This window comes from Anopheles coluzzii, chromosome 2, assembly GCF_943734685.1.
Source record: "Anopheles coluzzii chromosome 2, AcolN3, whole genome shotgun sequence".
Classification (NCBI taxonomy): Eukaryota; Metazoa; Arthropoda; class Insecta; order Diptera; family Culicidae; genus Anopheles; species Anopheles coluzzii.
The window spans coordinates 54543424-54560923 of NC_064670.1; the positions used below are offsets into that span (position 1 = coordinate 54543424).

Consider the following 17500-nt stretch of genomic DNA (forward strand, 5'->3'; position numbering starts at 1 on the left):
GAACTGGTAACGAACGGACAAGTTGAAGGCATGTACCGCCACTCACTTGAAGTTGGAGAATCATAGATGATATTAAAACGCTTCAAGCGCATCTCGAATCGTTATTTGCGCATAGCACTTCTCGTGCCGAATTAGCAAAGGAGTTTTGAAGTTCATCCGTACTGTTTGTTTTACACACGTTTAGCGACATTCAGCTGCAAAAAGACGTATAAGCCAACCTACTTGTGTTTAATCCTCGTGCTATTCTAAACAGAAGCCATGTGTGTGATAAGACATGAAGTTCATAATTGCTTCCTGATGACGAAAACAAACAGCAACACAGACATCACTAAACCCCGTGGCGCGCAACACCTGACCGCTCTTATCGCAAAGGTTAGGACGCTGCGGACGTTTTGCCACCTCTCGGACGCCTTCTCGCAAATCTACCCCTTGGTGCTTCCCCTTGTGTTACGCCTTAATTTTGCGAGCTGTTCTTTCTTCTTTAAATGAAAACCCCACAGATTACAACAAGGCAACTTACACATCTCCTTGAGCTTGCGGGATAGTCGGCTAAAACTGAAGCAGGAACACTGCACCGGCGGTTCCCCGTCGAGCGAACCGCCAAACTTGGCCGCACGTTCCAGCTTCTTCTGCTGCTTGCGTTGCCGCTTTTCTTCGGCCAGCTGACGTTGCAAGGCGTACTTTTCGCGTATCTTGGGGCTGCCGTTTTCATCGATGTAGTAGAGCGTCTGCTCCAACCCATCGTACTTGTTGATCAGTTTGGGATCGATGGCAAACACTTGTAGCACGTTCGGGTCGACCATTGGCGGTCCCGTACCCGGTACGGGGGCTGGCTTCACTAGCGGATTGTTCGGAGGAGGGACGACAACGGTGGTGGCAGTGGTAGAACTCACATTTTCTTCCTCACCACTGCTACCGACCGGCTGCTCCACTATAGGGGCCATCGTGGATGTGCCACCCGTATCACAAGGTCTCACCGGAGCGGATGCTTGGTTGAGCTCGTCGTCATCCACGTCGTCGTCGTCGTCCGCCTCGCCAAACCCATCCGTGTCAGTACTATCACAGGCGGTCACTACCTTTGGTAGCGCTTTCGGTCGTGCACTGTTGACGTCGGGCAGACTCTGGCAGGTACGATCCTTCATCAGTCGCAGTTCTGGCTTCTTTTTGCCAAGCCGAATCGTAATACCAACTTCCTCATCATCGTTATCTACATCGTTATCGTGACCGTCCATGGCGGGGTCTTCCTCTTGCACGACCTTTCGTTGCAGCTCACCACCACCGTGGCCCGTGGCACTGCTGCTGCCTGCCAGTAGTGTCGTGCACCGATCGCGGTCCAACCGAGGCGTGGGTTCCTTTGAACGTGCTCCGGAGCTGCTGCCACCGTTGGACGACAGCAGACGTGTCATGCCTATCACGCTTCCTGTGCCACTGCCCGGCGGATCCCGATCGATGTCCTGCATCGAGAGGAACACGCCCGAATCGGAGGCGGCCATCTTGGCGTCGGCAAACGATGGTAGTGTTTGGTTATGACGCTGCTCATCATTCTCACACTCACTGTTGTGTTTCAGGTTCTCCATGCGCCGTCGGAACACTCCCGGGAGCGTAATGATTGGTACTATCGCTGTTGATGACCCGGCCGTTCCAGCCGCTCTCGTTACACTGTCAGTCATTTCTTGCGCGGTCGCCGCTACTGCTGCCATCTTACCGTCGTAATAGCAAACTATGGCACCAATTTGAAGATTATTTGAACCACAACGAACACTCTTCTTCTGAAGCTTTTCGCGGTGTAGCTTGCCGTTTGCTCAGCGCTCTGTATGTAGGTTAGACAAGCAAACACACTTATTCTCTGCGCTGCGCGTTGGAATAACAAACTTATCAGTACAAAAAACTCGGAAACTAGGAGTTCATTTATTGGGTTTACGAACGAAACACTTGATATTACTTGTTACTTCAATAATTACTCTCCCTCGACCGACTCTATGACAAACGTGCATATAACAATAGTTAAATAAATAAATTTATTTTCTTTCAACAACAACATTGACCATCTGCTAGAGCCACCTCAAAGGTTCAAGAGTTGAAGAAACTCGGGCAAAAACCACCAGCAACGCTTGCAAACAAAAATGGCAAACGTCGGCACGTTTGACTGCTCCATTTGCACTTCTTGCACCGACTGTTTTGTTCCGAGACAAGGCCGGTCTCGGCTATAGCTTGGAAAGTACGGTAAACCAAAAACTTTTCCCCTCCCTTAACCAGGCAAAATTACAACGCAAAAATCCCCAAAGCAGCGCAAGCTCCATGCCCCGCCACAGACAACATCACCTTAGTTGCCGCACTCCAAACACTGCATGCGCCCAAAGCATGCCACTGTCGTGAAAGTGGCGTTCATCCCCCCGGTCCAAAACGAGTGGCCAAAAAATGAGAACCAAGAAATTGCGTCTTAAATCAATCTACGCGCCATAAAATCGCGTCGCTCTCCTACTCTTCAAGCAAGGGAGGAAGGATGCTGAATGAACCACAAGGTGTGTTGTCTCATCGTTGAAAAGGCTCTCTTCAAAGGGCGATCTTTTCAACTCGCTCCAGACACGTATATGAGGTTGGATGAGCGGAACCTGTCGTTAAAATGGCGCAACCCGAAGGCTGTTTGCGCAGCATAGCAGACAAGCATTTCGTCGACACTGTTATTGCCGTTTTCTTCGCAAAGGGCTACTGCTCTTCAATATAAAAAGAACGTTGTTTGTTTACGAAGAGAAAAATCACAACAAATGTACGAGAGGAAGTATAATCAATACGTGTGTGGATTCGTTGGAGCAATTTAGCCAAATATTTGAATATTAAAGAGAACCATTTTCCATTTCTGAGTATCGTAGTGACGTCACTTATCATGTGTCGTAGAGCAATGCATAAAACAATACACTGTTTTCCGGCACAGTTTCTAATGTGAACAGAATTATTCAAAACTTGCAAGATGTTTTTCAACAGCTGTCATTGTTTATGAAGCCTGGAAGACAGTGTAAGTTGCTGCAATATATTTTATTATTGAATGCTTGTAATAATTAAAAATGTCATTTACATAACCTTATTTCTTACGAACTTTCTGGAAAACTTCAGTAACCAAGAAGGCGAAATCGCAATTCAAGGTAAAGGTTATGGCGTACACCCTGATCAACAACCAGAACTTAGGAAGCCGATCCGCAAATTGAGCATTCCTAAGTGGTGATACATTTTGCTTATGTAAAACACGACGATCTACGTCAGCAGGCGCCGCTTTGAAGAGCAAGTCCGGCACAGTTTGGGGGTCGGTAGGTGGTGGTTTCAGTTCACTTCCAACAGACCGACCGTTTAATTATTCCCAGTAACGATGTATCAGTAACCGGTTCTATCGTCACCTCAGGAGCAAGTTTACAACAAGTGAGGCTTATTATCCGAGGCGATTCGTCTTTGGATGATTGTCCACTGTATGTGTCGGTGTGTGTGTATCGTTAGACGAGATCCCTTTACACGATGGCAGGATCATCTTTGCGTAAGATCAAAAACGTTTAGCACGCAACAAGCTGAGGATTTGCAGTCGTTCTTTGGAGTCAAATAACTTTATCTCGTGTAACGCAATTTATCATCGACAGATGAAGAATGCAAAGTGAATATTGAACATTATTCAATTATTTCAACTTGATACACAAACTTACTCGTGTTCGCAACCTGATGTCTTTGCTTATGATAAGGAAGAGTTCAACATACTCATTAATGAAAAAAAGTGTCAAGAGCACGTACGCTTGAGCAAGGGTATATGGGTTTAATTTCAATGCGTTGATAAAACATGCTAAGTGATACACCAGCCAAGCTGATAAACTGATGAAATGGCGTTACGCGATTGCATCAGCCAAATTCCTAGGCTTGACGAATTGAACAAACGGTGAAAAAGGCACCAAGCGACCAAACAAAGCTCGAACAAACGGCGCAATGTATCCGTCAAATGGCAGAGATTGCCGACCAGTGAGCCATGACGAGGAAGCACTCCATCGTGCGTCCCAGCACAGTACACCGAATGGAGCGATCCTCCGTCAAGGTTACTTGTATTCGCGCTTTTGATTCTTTTGTTTCTCTCTTTCGATTCTTTGACAGTAACAATAATAACAATAATAATAATAATAATAATAATAATAATAATAAAATAACAACGAATTGCCGTGTTCCAGGTGGAATTGCAGGATGATTGAAAAATTAATTAAATGTTTTATAAATGATCGTCCGGGCCTTTCTCTTACGCTTTTTTAAAATAGATGGAGGCACAATTCGCTCGTCAATTCACCACCGGCAAAGCAAACTCACCGGTGTGTGGTGGTGTACATACTGAATGTTCCAGGCGAATGCTTTTTTTATTGAGGATTTTTTTTCTTTCTTAGCCTCTAAAGTCAGGTTCAAAGTTTCTTGTACTTTAATGCAACCAAAATTTGGTCGTGGCCACCCCTTACAAAGGAGAAGCTCTGCTCGCAAAGCAACGTGTACAATCTAGCGACGTTGTCCACCATTGCTGCACCTCAACTTACATTCGGAATAGGAAAACGCGTATGACACAACGATGGAAAGGAACAAAACAAAACGAAGCTTTAACGAATAATAAAATACGCGATCATCGATTGCATGGCACGGCAAGGTACGAAACGACAGCTCTCGATTGAATGCTTCATATATTTTCAGCCATAAGGGAAATCGAACCTCGACAAAGATGTCGAAATCATTAACTTATTAAAGACAGTGTGCGGAGGGGTGTGCATATGAAGAACGGCATAAATTTCTATAAATATTAATAGAGTAACGATTCGACAAAGGAACTACATATTCTCCTTCCTTCCTTTAGTTCTTAATCATTTATACTACCACAGGTAGATAATGGAAATGTGTTTCCATTTCCATTTGGTTGCATAACAGCTGTTATTGTTGGGCCACTCCTTCAACCCACCTTCATGGTAGAATTCGATACTTTAAAACAGCATCGTTTAACTCTGTTATAGCGCTGGTGCCAAGAGTACAGAAGCGTATTTGATGCACCGTGTCTCGATGCGTAAGACTTGGCACGTCACACGTCGCAGCGGTCAACGAACGACACAAACGATCATCGCTTTTCTTCTTTACGCTTAGCGAAAGAGAGTTAGACAGACAAAATAGTTGCTCTCTGTTCGAAACTACAAGTTCTCTTCTCGGGAAGTGTCACAACAATGACAGATCATCATCAAAGTGAATAACGATATCATTTATATAACATCATGCGTTACATATAAAACTATGGGTTGAATGAAAACAACACCCAATCGATGAAAATGGATTTCAAATGGATGATCAAGCAGCATCAAGTCTTGTTGATCATTGCAAGATGCTTTTCGTGATTGAATACAGAAACTATCGCCATACGTAAACACACTAACACGCATACACATGTTGCAAAAGTTGGAGAGGAATCTCAAGCAAATTTCGCAAACCATCGCACCAGCATGAAAGTTTCTCCCCCCTTTCTCTCTCGTGCAGCACATACACCGTTGTGATCATCATTCCTGGTGGAGCATAAAACATGTTCAACATATTTTCGCAGTCCGTGGATCTATTTTTAGCACCACTTACAGCCACAAGCCGAATGATTTATTTTAAACTCTCACCAGCTCAACCTCACGCTCTCCGGCCGCTAGTTTTCAACATCTATTGCTACTTCGAGCTGTACGAACTGACCCCGCCGCCTTAAGGAGAAACCGAGAGAAGGAGGAGAGAATACATCGTATGTTTTCCTACTCCGATTGTTCTTCGAATGATCGAAGTAAAAGGAAAGTGTGCTATCAATGAATAGTGAATGCATTGTGCGGTTTCATTGTACTCTTTCCAGCTTCTTGTAAATTTCCGGCTTTCAGCAATGTTATATGATGGGTGAGCATAGGGTAGCACAGTATATTGAAGAAAAATAATTGTTTACCAATCGATGCTACACCACCATAAAATTATTCTTACTGGGCAGAAAGAAGCGCTCGAGAAGACATTTAAAAACTACATTAATTGGGTCCTAATATTACGAAATATAATAAAAACATACGTCATGCTTTAGACATTCCATTTAGTGACTGGTACTTTGTTATGGGTACTTTGTGTGGGGAAATTTTACACGATCATATCATATCGGTTATGTTTTATTATCCACACTCTACATTATTTTGCTATGAAAATATATTTTATGTAAAACCAGAGTACCCCATACGCAATCTTTCAAAACAGAAACTGGAAGGATGACTCATTTAAACGCATTTTAAAAATCAGACGACAATCTGTGGAACGTGGGACGATGGATCGTCTGAAGCTTAAAAAGGAACACACTTTCTTCCCAAGAGAGGACCAGTCATGCGACATTCGGTGCAAACGGACTTTGCCGAACCCTGCAGCTAGTGAGATATAAATGATGAAATTCCACTAAACGTCATCAATGGCTTTACGAGATGAAAATGGAATGGCACTAACGATCTCCGATAGAACAACTAACTAGTACATTCGAATTTTCTACCATGTCACATAGAAGCTCTGTATATAAGAGATATTAATATTAATGTTTAGTATTGTTAACAAGTTAACATTTTAATGACCAATAATTATTTAAATTCAATAACTATTTAAAGGTATTTCTTTTAATGTAAGGCGGCATAGAGGAATTCAATACTATCTTCAGCTTACTAATTGATACAACATCCTCAGTCAGTCATTCGTGCGTATGGGAACTCGGTCCTTAAGGGACTTGAAATCATCACGGACATATCGTTAAGCCGTACTTATTGACGACTGTACCACGGGACCGGCTTTTAGTACAACAAAATTCAAACTAGTTCAAACCACTTGCTAACATTTTGATGAAAATAGAGAGTGAAAATGTGGAAGATTTCGAAGACAATTCAATTGTTCATCACATATTACGTTGCACACCAGGCAATCTAAAAAAAGTCACACTAATAATTTTTTTTTTCATCAATATCAATAAGTTAACTAAGGATTTACTGGCGAGTTATTTGCAGGAAAATACAAAATAACCTAATTTTCAGAAAACTGTTGTGGACTTTGCAGAAGGTAAACAGATCAGTTTTGTGAAAATAAGTAAACGCTACGTTCAATGAAAGCTTGCATTAATCGTGTTTTAAAATTTAAAACATTTTTTATCGAAAAGCGATCAATGCTGCCTGCCAGTCTGTGATGATCAATGCTTTAAGAAATGTACTCTGCAGAGCCCAAGCGCTCCGCACAAGCAGCAGGATGCTATTCGTTAATGAATTACAAATGACATTATGACAGATAAAGTGGATTGTTCTATCCATCCCATCGTCATGCCCGAACGTCAAAAATGCTTTAAGCTATGGCAGCATTCAAGGTTGCCGACCAACTTCTCTTATCGTGCCAATAACATCAATATCAGGAGCTCCCGGCATATCTCCCAAGCAGCGAGACCGTGGGCACAAATTGATGCAAAATTATTCCATCATTCGGTTGATTGAGGTCTTCCTGCGAGGTAGTAGTGCCGGTAACACACAACCACCCTGGACTGTGTGTACCTAGGAACGAGAGAAATGGCGATGTGATTCGCGCTGATTGATTTTCTGTTCCGTTGGAAAAATGGAAATCGAATTTAGAGTTTCCCCCCATCGCTTTGCAAACTAGCAGCGCGAATCATGAGGAGCTCCGAAAAGAGGAAACACACTCTGAGGTCAATTCACGCTATCGTTTATCGGTGTTTTAGCAGCTAGAGTATACATTTGTGTGCGTACGTGACTCGTACCATCAACACGGGAAGACGTCTACAATCATCAGCATGATTATGAAATAGACAAGAAATAGCCCAAAAACCAAAACGCAGATAGGCGATGGGGGTCTCTGTTTTTCACCTAGTCAAACCTGTCACCATCCTGCCGAATTGCAGCTGCCAATGAACAAGCGAACGTAACATAAGGTTCATTTTTCTTGTGTAAGTTGGATGTTTGTTTTTAGCTGTCAAAGATGGTTGAACAATAGTTTTCGGAAATGAGATTTCATTTTTTAATTTTTATAATATTTACATCACTCAAAAATTTCGGTCAATAACGCACGGCACATTAGAAGAAACGACTGCACAGTTGTCATTAAAGTCGACCAATCCCTGATTGGATAACCGCGGCCTTATCATGGGATTTTTAATAGATATAAACTGATAACTGTAATACCGAGGGAGTGTTTCGTTCGAACCTGATAAATGCTTAGTTTTCCTAGGGCTCTGTCCGAATTTTCTCAATTTTCAATATTCCTCTGATCCTGTTTTCTATTTCAAGGACGAACCGTTGCACAATTCACACGGCGAATAGTGAAAGTGAGGCAACCACCACCGGATCACCAACACCATTGCACATTTCAATGCATTTCACCACAGGCCACGTTCAATCGCGGTATCATATCACCCCTTCCTAAATCTACCAACACATGCGTATGAAAGAATGTATGAACTTAACAATGGAAACGCCGCACGATCCACCGCTGCGGTCGAACGGGTGGTGGATAACATTGCCGTATAGTATACACATGCCCACACACACACAAACACAACAAACCCGTGGGGTGTGTATAGCGTAGAGAAGTTCACTCCAATTTCACGCACACACGCTTGCTGAGTCACCCCCGGATGTGTATGTGCGCGTGAAAACTGTCTCTGGCGCACAAACCCCTTTTTTGTTTCATTGCGTAGCCGCGGCTGGTTTACACTATTCCCATTTCCACGTGAATCCCACTCAAAACCGGTCGACACTGAATGAAGTAGGCACAAAATCGATCCGATTAAATAACGACACCCCTGACAATTAGAAGTAATCGTCGCCGTAGCGGAGGGAACACGCACACACCTTTGCACGTTTGTGCTCGACGTCGCGATCGCGAGGAGCAAACACTTTTCGCTTTTCTCGTGGTGACACTTGCACTAAAAACTGAACGCGTGTAAAGCGACTCGTTTAAAAGCGGAGGGAAAGAGATAGAATGAAGAAGTAAACTAGCACAACGAACTGCGGAGGATTGTGGTACGGTACAGTTGATGGCCACATGTCGTGTCGTGCATTTATTTTTATTTTTTGGCTTACTTTTTTAACAATTTCCCCACCCACACACACACATACACACAAACATGTACGCACCCTCCTGCGCGGGGAATGTTGCAAGTGAATCCCCAACTTTGGTGACCTTTTACGAGAGTCTAGTCGAGAGTCAAAAGTCGCAAGATAAGACCTACTCTGAACGGTTCGTGCGTTACGCTGGAACAGCATAGCACACGATTTAAACCGATTTCTTCTTTGGATCTTTCTAGATGCTCAAGTACTGATGGGTAAGTAGCACAGACACAAAAAAAGAATTGAGTTTGTTTTGGGGTTTCATTCATCTTATCAATCACTTTCGAAATCCTTCTTAATCATTTTTTTCTCACGTTTTCTACAGTATCGTGGCATATGGACATTAACATTTCTACGCGAATGTGAGCCGCCGGCACAAGGAACATTTCTATCGCCAATTTTTACGCCACATAAGTCACGCACACACGCACACCGCTTCAAATGCACGCGGAACGAGCGCACGAGACTTAAGCCATCGCGCCCCGCCTATGGATAACGCACACACGGAGCAAGTGGAAGAGAGACAGGAAACTGCTGCGTCGACGACACTGGGGTATGTGACGTTGACTTTTTTCTTCGCTTTTCCATGCCACCTCCCAACCACCCTTCCATCTACAAATACACACACACACACGCGCGCACGCACGCTACATCACACATTAATTCTCGATCACACGCATTCGCGTTCTCTTTCACGCTGCCTTCTTTTGGGAGGGGGGCAACAGGAATGTTCCCCATTCACCCACTCCCCCATCGCAATCGGTGGAGTGCCGATAGGAGGAGGAAGAATAAGACACTAGATAAAACAAAAAACTGAGGAACAGAAAAATTGCAACCCACAAAAAGTAGGCGACAAAGTTTTGCAAACGCACGCGGTACTGCTGCGAGTCCCTGTGATAGAGAACATCGAATCAAATCGCGACATTCCAAGTTGAATAGCTTTAATGCCACCTTACGTTTTACATTGACGAAAAGCAAACTGTTCACGAAAACTTGCGTGGCTGTATGCGCGGTCAAAGTGGTTCACTGTTTCCTCCGGGCGGCTTGCTTAGTAGGCAGAGAGGCCGCGCGCGCGAAACACTTCCTATCGTACGCGTGTCTTCGTTGGAACTGTGAGCGAACCGCGAACCGTGTTGTCAGTCAAGACACCACACACCGCCGGTTATGCGGTGGTCTCGGTCGTTTTTTTCGGGGTCTTCGCGTGAGCCGCTCCGAAGTTTTCGCTCTGACATTCGCATCCCAGAGAGGGTCAGAGAGAAACCGGGTAGTGAAGAATCGTACGAACTTGTACGAAACCGCACCATCGCCTCTCGCCATGTTCCGACCGGATGGATGGACGACTCCCCCGTGAAGAGCAGACAGGGCTCCAAGCAATCGGCCAACCGTGAGCGAAAAAGAGAGACCAAACGCTGTTTCACCGCTGTGCATGAAATAGCGCGGACCTTCATACTGGAGAGCACGAGAGAACCCCCGTCAACGTGAAGCTTGCTTGTGAGATTAATGCGCGGTCGATAGTGCGATGGAACTTCAATCACTCAATTATCCCCCCATCAATTGATCTGCTCTGACGGTGTGGTAAAATTTCTCGCCAATATAATAAGGCAGTGATAAATACTGTAAGGTTCTAAATTGCACGAAATGTTTCCAAACAAAACGACTTGAGAGACAATCGAACAAGAAACAAGAATGAAAGAGAGTCGTAATGAATGAGCCAAGAGCTGAGAATCGGCGAGAGAGGCAGCGTTTCGTACGAAGCGAATGCTGGCAGCCAACGAAAGTTCAGGTTAAACAATTTGTGAAATTCGTTTCCTGGAACGTTTGTGAGCCGATGCAAAGACGGTACAGTATGTCGATAACTCTTTGAAATACTAAAGAGCTTTCCACCGAAACTTAAAGGTGTACAACAAGATACAACAAAACTCATACGCCCAACGGGCGGGAGCCAATAGTACACCTACGGACTCCAGAGTGCACCACCGGGACCGAATGTACTGACCTACAATCGACGTTCCACGACGGCTGCAAACTCTAAATAATTGGTCTCTGCGTTGACCTTGTCCAGAATTTACTTTCACAGCCCTGTACACTGCAGTTCATACGACCTAGCTGGTCAAGAAAGAACAGAAACCGCACCGGAAGTTCGAATAGATTCCTTCTCGGTATGCATAAGTCCTTCATGAATTAACCATTACAATTCGACATAATGCATAACTTTGCTTCTATTTTTAAAATAATTTCACGTAGCGACATTTCCACGGAGAGATGCATTGAGGCAAGTAACAAAGCGTAAAGGCAAACAATGTTAAAAGAAAATAGCTGTGATTGATAAGCAGAATAATGTTACCGCAAATACAGGGGTTTCCATGAGTTCTCATAGCTGTGGGACACTTTATGAACTCTTTCTTCCCTGAAATGAACTGAATGTAATGGGAATTTGATTCTGTAGCACCGTTGATGGACAAATCTAATAGGAATTTCCAAGGAGCCTGTCCGAAATGGGTGCCATATAGTCAAATTTCCAACACATGAAGTTCACTTCCAATAGGAAAGTGTCAAAGAAGTCTAAGAGTCCCACAACTATGAGAACCCCTGGAAAACCATGTAATAAAAAGGTTACACGCAATTCCTTTTGTTAATGGTAGTGAGAAGCAGTTATTTAAGCATGTTCGACAACCTTCATTTGACGCCAACCCATGGAAAGGGTAGGAAACATATATGATAAAAGAAGTGAAATGAGCGCCGTTTTATTTACGCATTTCAATACAATGCACATTTTCATCGAGGTTACATCTGATGCATAACAATATCCCCACGAAAAAGAACGCTTCACTTCCGTCCATGGTCACAACACGCAGAAGTAGATGAAGCGCTCGATAAGTGTGAAACTTTCCCGCTGATCTAACTGACGATCGTGCAAAGAAAGCACCTGTGAGTTACAGTATGATCGATTTGTTTGCAACTGGATGCAATTTACAAGTTCGAAGAGAACAAATTGTTTGTTTGAATTGTTTCACACGTGCGGTAAGCAGCAGCCCGATCAGTAGTTCAACTTTTTGACAAGCGACCAACTGCAGAACTGTTGCACTTTCTTAAACATAATAGTTAGCACTCTGCTGATTGAAATCTGTTTAACTCTACTGATTGAGTATATATAAATGATTTTAACACGATTAGGATTCTTCTTATGTATGACCGACGCGTTGAGATGTTAGTTTTATACAGCTGTTAGTCAGACTACAGTTGTTCGTCTTATAGGCATTTATGTTTATCACTTAGCCGGATACTGATGGCGAAAGGCGACGGTCTAAATGGAAAATGGTTTGTTAAAGTCCCTGTCCGGCCATATACAAAGTTACGCACCTACATACATGGCTGAAATATTAGAGAGGATTTGTTGCGCTAAGATGCTTTTGTCACTACAATCTACTATGATCAGCATTAGCAGTACAATTATGTAATATTATCCCTCCCTGTGATTGTCCACGGACCCAATTTCACTAATAGGTGATTTTATGTTCCAGTACAGAAAAATTCAAAACTCCATCACAGACCACAGATGCGAGGTCAGTAGTTTAGCAGTCAAACATTGTTCAACAAATAGCCATACCTCTAAAACAGTGCTGTACAACAGCAGTGTACACAGCAACGAAGTTTTAAAGTGCAAACAGATGAAAATATAAAATAGTTCTTCTCTCTTAATTCTTGAACAAAAACATAAGACACATCTCATGTGTTACCTTTGCGATGCAAGTGCCTAAAGCATTTGTTTTGTTTTTAGAGTAATCAAACTGGCAGTAGAGCAATAACTTACCTGAAAAGAGACGAAAAGAAAAGAAAAGTTAAATTATTATATATATAAACATATGTCTATTTGAATTTAGAAAAAAAATCAACAGAGGTACTGTTAGTTATCAAACAACGAGATGTCTTCTGCAATTCTAGCACATGCTTTTCTATTCACGTTTTGGCTGCAATGTGCTTGCAGAAATTGAACCTTGAATGAAGCGATAAAGAGGACATGATAGAATGTTTGATTGCAGTAGAAAACTGCACTATGGTGCACTGGGGCAAAAGCAAACTAGAGCGCATTTCATCCCCCAAAAGACCGTCATTGGGGTAAGGCGGTACGATGTATCTTTGTCGTCCCTTGAAATTATCTCCGTTCTGCATTAGTTTTATCCTAGTTGTTTAGATACAGAATTATTTCCTTCTGCCTCCAAATGCCTTTTCCGAGTAAGACACACAAAAAAAAACTAACACCACACATATTCTTCAGTCATTTTGAAAAGTGTTTTTATTTCTGTTCTCGTGGATACTGCCGTAGCACCAAGTTCGCCCACTAGATGGCGCATTATGTACGTGCCAACAGGAGCACATCCGCTATTACGCGACTGTCAGCAAATTCGCCCTCTTGTTCATGACCACTTCAACGTTCCGTTCCTGTCGTCTTTGCACTACTTCAGAATCGTAGGCAGTAGTGAAGCCTTTGGCAACGATCCTGGGCGCCACCTTCAGTTTTATCCATTTTCCTTTTGACTTCCTAACACTTCTCTGTTTTCTCTGGTGGAGGAGAATATCTTGTGGCTCATTAGAACATACGCCCCTCAACATGTAACTTCTTTCTCTTTCTTTGAAGCTGAGCATCCTTGCGCACGAGCCAGAGCACTAGCGTAGGTGGTCATTTATTTATACCTCTTCGTGATAGCTTATCCATTGTTTAGCTGAGGCAAACTGTACATTCCAACAAGGTCAATGCCGATTCTTACAGTGCATTAAAGCTTAGCCACAAAAATATATTTATATTCATGCTAACCCTGCAAGTAAATAGCAGTATAACACTATGGCATGGCATTGCTATACCGAATAAATAAAGTGGTTTGTTATAGAATTGCAATCCAAATTGTATTATTAGTATTTTTTATCGAATATTATTACAAGCCTCACATTTGGTTAATTTTACATTGCAAAACAAACCACTGTTCAACAAAATTTTCTCAACAAAGGAGGTCTTGTGGTCAAAGAGTAGTAATTCACGACTCAGCTGAGTACACAAGGATAATAATAAAAAGAAAAAAATACTACATGATAACGATTGTAGCAAACAGTTCAGAGATGGAAGTACGCTACGGAAGGAGGTCAATAACGAAGTCTGGATGAGATGTACAGTTTCCATTCCAAGTATCAGCATTGTGGTACTGTGTACTTTGTACTTCAGATTATGCACCACAATACTACGCGCAAAAAATACTCCATGCTGCGACGAATATTGCTGTCACATGATAGAATCGTTGTTCACACCGATTGGTGCCAATTGGCTGAACAAATCGAACTCGGTGGAGCTAATTTTCACACAACTCTTTTAATTCCAGATTTATACTGGTTAAAGGATCACGATCAATCGGTTACGGCCAGTTTGGACGACCAGTTCGAAGCCAGAAATAGTGCCAAACAATGACGCCCAAACTGGGCTGATAGGCGATGGTGTGCTATCGCCAAATATCTGTCCCTCTTTGTAGGGTACGTCTAACAATGATTTAAGCTTACAGCTTGTTCTCATTCAGTATGTATTCTGATTGACAAGATAAAGTGATATCGAGTCTATTCATCAAAATTTATCAAAAGCTGGTACAATTTCCCAACAACTTTGAGCTGTTCCAATCTGGGACCTTACGGGGCAGAAGGCCTGACTGACGAGTATATTATACACACGGATATATTTTTCAATCAAAGCTGTGCTCAGTATGCAAGACTGCAACAAAATCGGCTAATAAAATGAAGTCAATTATCAAATATTAGTGAATATACATACTGGCATTCTTTTACATACACACAAATAGATACCCATGCATAATATTCACGAAGCAAATCGTTTGATGTGTTCATTTATTTCAACGATTCATCGTTTCAGTATGCGTAAAAAATACGCCTACAAGGTATGCAACCGTAATGCAACAGTTGTACTTCTTCATAAGCTACATTCAGGCGCTATGTGAAAATGTTAGGAGTGCAATGATACAGGGTTTTCATAGCCAATTCGATATTGTAAACTAGTTCAAACTTTTTTTATGCATCTAAATACGAAAAAGTTATTACAAATTAAAAATATGTTGTAAATAAACTGTATAAATAAATGTCTGGATTATTTGATTAGGTATAACGGAAACATAGGTTTCTAACTAATATATTTCATATAACTTAAAAAGGACATTAATTAAACTATGTTATGTTACTTAATTACATTTATTTATAAACCACCCTAACAAATCCTAGGTAGCTTTAAAGTTCCAAAACAATAAAACCCTAGAAAATACCGAGTACGCCGGATTCAAACTTTACAACGAAAGTTTCATACTTCAAAACATCAGAATAGAGTTGACTGCGCCCAATTAAGGATTTACGACGCCAAAGTCACACTTGACGAAACTCAACAACTAGTTTACAATATCGTATTGGCTATGAAAGCCCTGTAAGTAACCATCGGTAGAACAACTTGAGGTAAAAGTAACCAATATAAAAAAGGTTTTGTCAGCATCGATGTTTAATATTAAATTAATTTGAATATAGAATTCCAAAGGATGTTGACTAGTGCAACGGGCTAAGAAGATGCTAATATGTTATTCTCAATCAAATATAAAAATGCTTTATATAATCTTTAACCATTCCAGATGCTCCCAAGCATTCAATCATATTGCTATGACGTAGTCGCAGTTATGATTAGATTACGTGCTTTAACGTTTTTGAGGATGATACGAATGCGAACGATTTAACTACAATGTTTACACTTGTGGAATTCACAAAGTCACATAGGTCCAATGCTTCTTCTTACTCAAGCAAAGCGAACATCGAATCTAACGAAACTTTCATTGTTGCTTATCATTTTAAAACCATCGTAACTTTTTCATATTTGACAATATGTTGAATCCAGAAATAAAAAAATGAAAAATCAATCAGTGTTTGTCGACGTGCATGAAAAAAAAGATTGCGCGCATCGTTAATCGACAAGTACTTCAATAGAAACATTAGAACAATACATGATTTACACACGAAGAAAGGCTTACATGGCGATATTCGATGTATAAAGATTGAACACATATGTTCGATCTGTTCTGCATCTAGACGAACTCGTTGCCTCGCCGGTGGATTGCTGGCCGGAATGATAGCTGTGATAATATTCAGAAGCATCCGATAAATTGTTCTACAGGTAAAGTTACAGGTTTTCGAACGAATTGCGAAAGGATGTGGCAAAGAAAATGTGTTAAAGCGATAAAACTGTCCAAAGCGCACACAACCCATTTATAGTTTTAAATAATCTCACTATCTCATATATTAATGACGATCAATATGACCATATTTCTGCCACAATTATGTTAAATTATGTATTACCACTCTCTGCTACCTACTACAACAATTTTTTTATAAGTTTAATTTTAACCATTGATACTAAAAAAACAGCTAGGCTTAGCCGCATAAACATTGAAACATTGTTAATGGTAAAAAAATAGAAAAATATGTAAAAACCAAAATTATAATTTTACGAAGGCACTAAAACAATCCACACCGTTCTTAATAATCGTTAGTTAATAATTATTTTTAGTTTTATAGGTCTTTCTTTTGTTATTTTTTGTTTTATACAGTGGTCGGCAAAATAAGGTGGCCACTACTTACAATTTTACATTTTTTACATTTTTTCCGTGAAAAATGAAGTTATTGTACTGCTTTATTTGTTGAAACATTGTTCGTGATATGCTTAAGAATGCGCAGTACCATAGCATGACAATGAGAAGTTTGCTTCAAGAAAAAAAATTTTTCCAAAGTTGATCAAAATCAGATATATCGTTAGATTGTTGAAAAACTGATATTTGGACAGATGAGTCCAAATTAGAACTGATGTTCAAAAATATCTAGACGCTTATCTGTTATCTAGACAGATTTATCTGTTTTCTGTGAAAAATACGGAGTTAGTAAATAAATTGATGTTACAACAGGAAGACGACGACTCAAGTTATTCACGAAGAATTTTTTATTTTATCTTTTCAATCAAATCGAATAAATTTTTTTTAATGGCTCCCAGTTAGTCTTTATTTTAATTCAATTGAGATTTAGTGTGCAAATTTTAATGCAAATGTAGTGAAAATGACGTGATTAAGAAAAACAAAATATGTTAAAGCTCTGAAATACTCTTAGGAAGAACCAATGCCAAATATGTGCAGATAAAAACAAAATAAATTATGGCAAAGATCCTCGAACATGTAAAGTGATACAGTGATTTTGATCAATTTTGGAAAAAATATTTCTTCTTGAAGCAAACTTCTCATTTTTATCATGCTATGGTACTGCGCATTCTTAAGCATATCACG

The 17500-nt window shown here is 41.1% G+C and overlaps 1 protein-coding gene across 6 annotated transcripts in view; it reads right to left on the reverse strand.

Annotated features, from left to right (window-relative positions):
• The window catches only part of LOC120949236 (protein kinase shaggy-like), a 28926-nt gene extending 18660 nt beyond the window's left edge, over positions 1 to 10266 (reverse strand). For 2 of the 6 annotated variants that reach the window (XM_049605627.1, XM_040366408.2), the window contains exons 1-2: positions 10100 to 10265; positions 521 to 1851 (exon numbers count right to left, since the gene is read on the reverse strand). In XM_049605627.1, the coding sequence (XP_049461584.1) occupies positions 521 to 1700 (1180 nt within the window). In that variant the 5' untranslated portion in view covers positions 1701 to 1851; positions 10100 to 10265. Of the gene's footprint in view, positions 1 to 520; positions 1852 to 10094 lie in introns of all 6 variants that reach the window. The other 4 variants (XM_049605628.1, XM_040366407.2, XM_040366409.2 and 1 more) reach the window with 4 other exon arrangements.
• Between the last annotated feature and the right edge of the window lie 7234 nt (positions 10267 to 17500).